The 3948-nt window shown below is 32.3% G+C and overlaps 1 protein-coding gene across 1 annotated transcript; it reads left to right on the top strand.

Moving 5' to 3' along the window:
- Positions 1–2289: 2289 nt before the first annotated feature.
- On the top strand, positions 2290–3246 carry LOC130872751 (olfactory receptor 150-like). The gene has a single exon (XM_057766956.1). It carries the CDS (start codon positions 2290–2292, stop codon positions 3244–3246), a length of 957 nt encoding a protein of 318 aa, XP_057622939.1.
- The last annotated feature ends 702 nt before the right edge of the window (positions 3247–3948 follow it).

The raw sequence follows: 3948 nt of genomic DNA, 5'->3' as shown, positions 1-3948 counted from the left end.
AATGCTAATATTCAATAAATCCTGAAATAGAATAAGAACAAATTATTTATAGCTGTGAATGTTACCTTGAGAAATGTAAAAAATAAAATTGGATCCGCTCTGTGGAGATTTAGCTTTCTCTTGGGACTAAGTCTAAGACAATAAACAAAAAGTGCAGCAAGGTTTATTCTACTCATATATTTAAATTTTTGCATTGGTAAATTTTATTATATTGGAATCATTTTAGTTAACTTTAATGAATAACTACATTGGAAACAATTAATTCATATTTTATATTCATAATAGTTTTACATATAATTGAAAAGCTACTATATACATTATTCTTTTAGAAATTAGGGCACTTACTGGAAAGATAAATTGACTAAGAGGCTAAGTGCACTTGCCAAACAACTCTGATGACCTGCATTCAATCCTCAGAATCTACATGATTGAGAAGAGAAGATGTTTTTCAAAATTATTCTGTGACCTTCACATGTGTGCCATGACGTATACCAAAGCACATGCATATTATTGAAACAAAGACAATTAATAATAATAACAATAAAATTCTGACTAATAGTTTATATGACTCTTACACGCAGAGATATTCAAGATGACATTTTAGTACTGAACATTATATACCTCCAGAGTTTCCCGATTCTCTTATTGTTACTTTTTAAAATACATATTTTTTAACATTATGCTACATTGTTATTTTCTGTCAGTTCTGAAATGATCCAAAGTAGACAAAAATTGCCTAAGTACTACAATTGTGTCTTTAGAGCTGTAATTCTATATGTGAAATCCACTAATTGTATCATGACAAGCCTCTGCTTCACTCCGTGAGCCTTCATTTTTTTTTACCATATTGAATATATAAAAAATTCTATGGTGTATTCTTCACTTCTCAGAATTATCTTCAAGATCTCACAGGACTGCATAAAAAATCCAGAGTGTAAGGATAGTTTTGTGTTATTATATTGAATTTACATATTTTATGCTAATCTGTTCATAATTTATTCTATTAATATTGCTTTTTTAATTTAAAAAATCAATTGAAATATGTTTTAATATAAGGATACATGTTATTAAATCAAAACAAGGAGTTAATTGACATACAAAACTTAGTAAATACAAAGCTTTTGGTGAAATCTTTATGTAAGACAAAACAGGCTTCAAACTGTATATTAACAAATAGAAAATACATCCTGACTTAGTGAGAAAAAGATGTGACTCAAGTTTTAATAATTAAAGTATAAAAAAGGTAATCAGAATTTTTGTGTAGGCATTACAATGCTTTGCTCAATAGATATTATGAAAGCAGCAAAAAGGTCATTGTGTACATGGAATATTTATACAAAATAATTAAAAAATAAACAACTGAAATATTCATAAGCAAATGCAGTGCATTTATGGGCAGTAATATCAAGAGGCTCTTAGTGTGACAATATTGTCAGATATGAGTTTTATCTATGAAGCAAAGAACTGATCAATATTCCCATTTGTTCATGCCACTAATGTACTAATGAGAATGTCTTCCTGTCCAGAAATTCTTATAGCTCAGAAGATGCAGAGCTGGTTAATATTTTTAAGCATTTTTCTCCTCAAGTAGTGTCCAAGGTACCTTCCAATCCTGAAGAAGGTAGTCAATAAGGACGACACTTCCAAGCCAGTATCATCCTGTTCTCTTCATGCTCTGTGACCAAGTACAGGGTACCTTCAGCAACAAGGTCTTTCCATTGAGCTCTTCCATGTAATGATTTCATAAAATGAAATCATTACAAAAATGCAAGGCATTTTAGCATTTTATATAGTTGCAAATGTGTTGATATTTCATACATACTTAGAAACAATACAAACCTACTGTAAACAATTATATCCGATACTTAAATTTATTCACCATTAATTTGAGTTTGGCTATTGATGTCTTTTCATGACGTTTTTACTTTACCACATGTGAAACATTTTCTAATAAAAAAAGGTGATATTGCTAAGACATGACAAATACTTGAAAGACTCTATAAGGGATGCTAGTTTGTTTTGATTGTGGTAGGAAATGGGTACCAGTACACATAGTTCTTATTACAAAGTAACAAGTAAGCAATCTTCTGTTTGATTATTTCTTTGCACACCTCCTTTTTCCAGAACTACAAAATCTCTGACTGCTTAGATTGAAAAGAGGATGCCAGCTGACTGGAGATACCTGAAAATATTTTAATTGTGTTTCAAAATTCACTGAGTGATAGGAGACTGAATATTTAAATTTTTCTTCTATATACTTTTTTTCTTACATAGAGTTTCCAGAAGAGAATGGAAGAAGTAAATCAAACCACAGTGACTGAATTCATCCTTGATGGGTTAACAGTTATTCCAGAACTCCAATTGCCCTTATTTCTCATCTTTCTAGTAGTCTATTTGGTTACAGTGGTGGGAAATCTAGGAATGATCATCTTGATTATTTTTAGTTCTCATCTTCACACACCCATGTATTATTTACTCAGCAGTCTTTCCTTTATTGACTGCTGTCAGTCCACTGTAATTACTCCCAAAATGCTGGTAAACTTTGTGACAGAGAAGAATGTCATTCCCTATCCAGAATGCATGGCTCAGTTCTACTTCTTCTGTGTTTTTGCTGTTGCAGAATGTTACATGTTGGCTGCAATGGCATATGACCGCTATGTGGCTATCTCTAACCCTTTGCTTTACAATGTAACCATGTCCTATCATGTCTGTTTATGGATGATAGCTTGGGTATATGGTATGGGATTCCTTAGTGCCACGGCTTTTACTTTTTTCTTGATAAGACTGCTTTTCTGTAAGGCTAACCTAATAAGACATTACTTCTGTGATCTTTTCCCATTACTAGAGCTCTCTTGCTCCGGAACTTTTATCAATGAAGTACTAGTATGGTCCCTTGGTTCATTTAACATTCTTATACCAGCTATGACCATTCTTAGTTCCTACCTCTTCATCATTGTCAGCATCCTCAATATTCATTCCACTGGGGGAAGACTCAAGGCCTTCAGCACCTGCAGCTCCCACATCTTGGCTGTTGTTCTCTTCTATGGTTCTTTAGCTTTCATGTATCTTCAACCATCATCAGTCAGCTCCCTGGGACAAAGTAAATTGTCTTCTGTGTTTTATACTATTGTTGTGCCTATGTTGAATCCCATGATCTACAGCCTAAGAAATAAAGATGTCAAAATTGCCCTTAAAAAATTAATTCAAAAGGTCAATTTTCACTCATCACAGAATGATTTTCATTAGCAATGGAGTATAACCTCTGCAATTAGTTGGAAGATGTAGCCAACATACAGTAATTAGTAACACTAGATGGGAAACCATTCTTAGTACATGATATTTGGAAGAAATGTACCAAAGGTAGAAGTGGATTCTCACCTTCATACCCATGGAGAAGTGCTACTCTTTAGTAAATGAGAGTTTATTCAAGACAGCATCCTACATCACCTATTGAAATTCCCTAAGCTTTTTTTTTGTTTGGTTATATTTGCACATATGAACCAAGCTCTGCTTAGGCAAGCCAAACATAACTTTATTAAAATGGGTGTACATAAATTTCTGCAATATTTCTTTGTCGCCTCAAGGATTTGTAGAAGGTCTTCTTGTTCCATAAGCAAATATTTAAAAAAATACTATCAAGAATTCCATAAGTGAAGTAATTGTAATAAAATGAGATATGTAATAGGAATATTGTGTAAATATGATTATTGAAAAGTATTCAGTAGCATATTAGTGCATATATAAACAGAGGACAGGTTCTATCATCATACCACCCACAAGGTGTTCACATTATCTTAAACCAGAAAGCCAATGGTAAACAGGAAAGGCATTTCATGGTTATCTATACAATATTGTACACACAGATGCATTACTACTCCTTAATTTCCTATAATTCTATAGTCATATTTCTTCTTAATGTAGAGTCATGTTGTTTTGTTTTATCTCTTA

This window comes from Chionomys nivalis, chromosome 4 (genome assembly GCF_950005125.1).
Source record: "Chionomys nivalis chromosome 4, mChiNiv1.1, whole genome shotgun sequence".
In the NCBI taxonomy this organism is placed as follows: domain Eukaryota; kingdom Metazoa; phylum Chordata; class Mammalia; order Rodentia; family Cricetidae; genus Chionomys; species Chionomys nivalis.
Note: the sequence above shows the minus strand (reverse complement) of the source record. Positions and strands in the feature narration are given on the sequence as shown.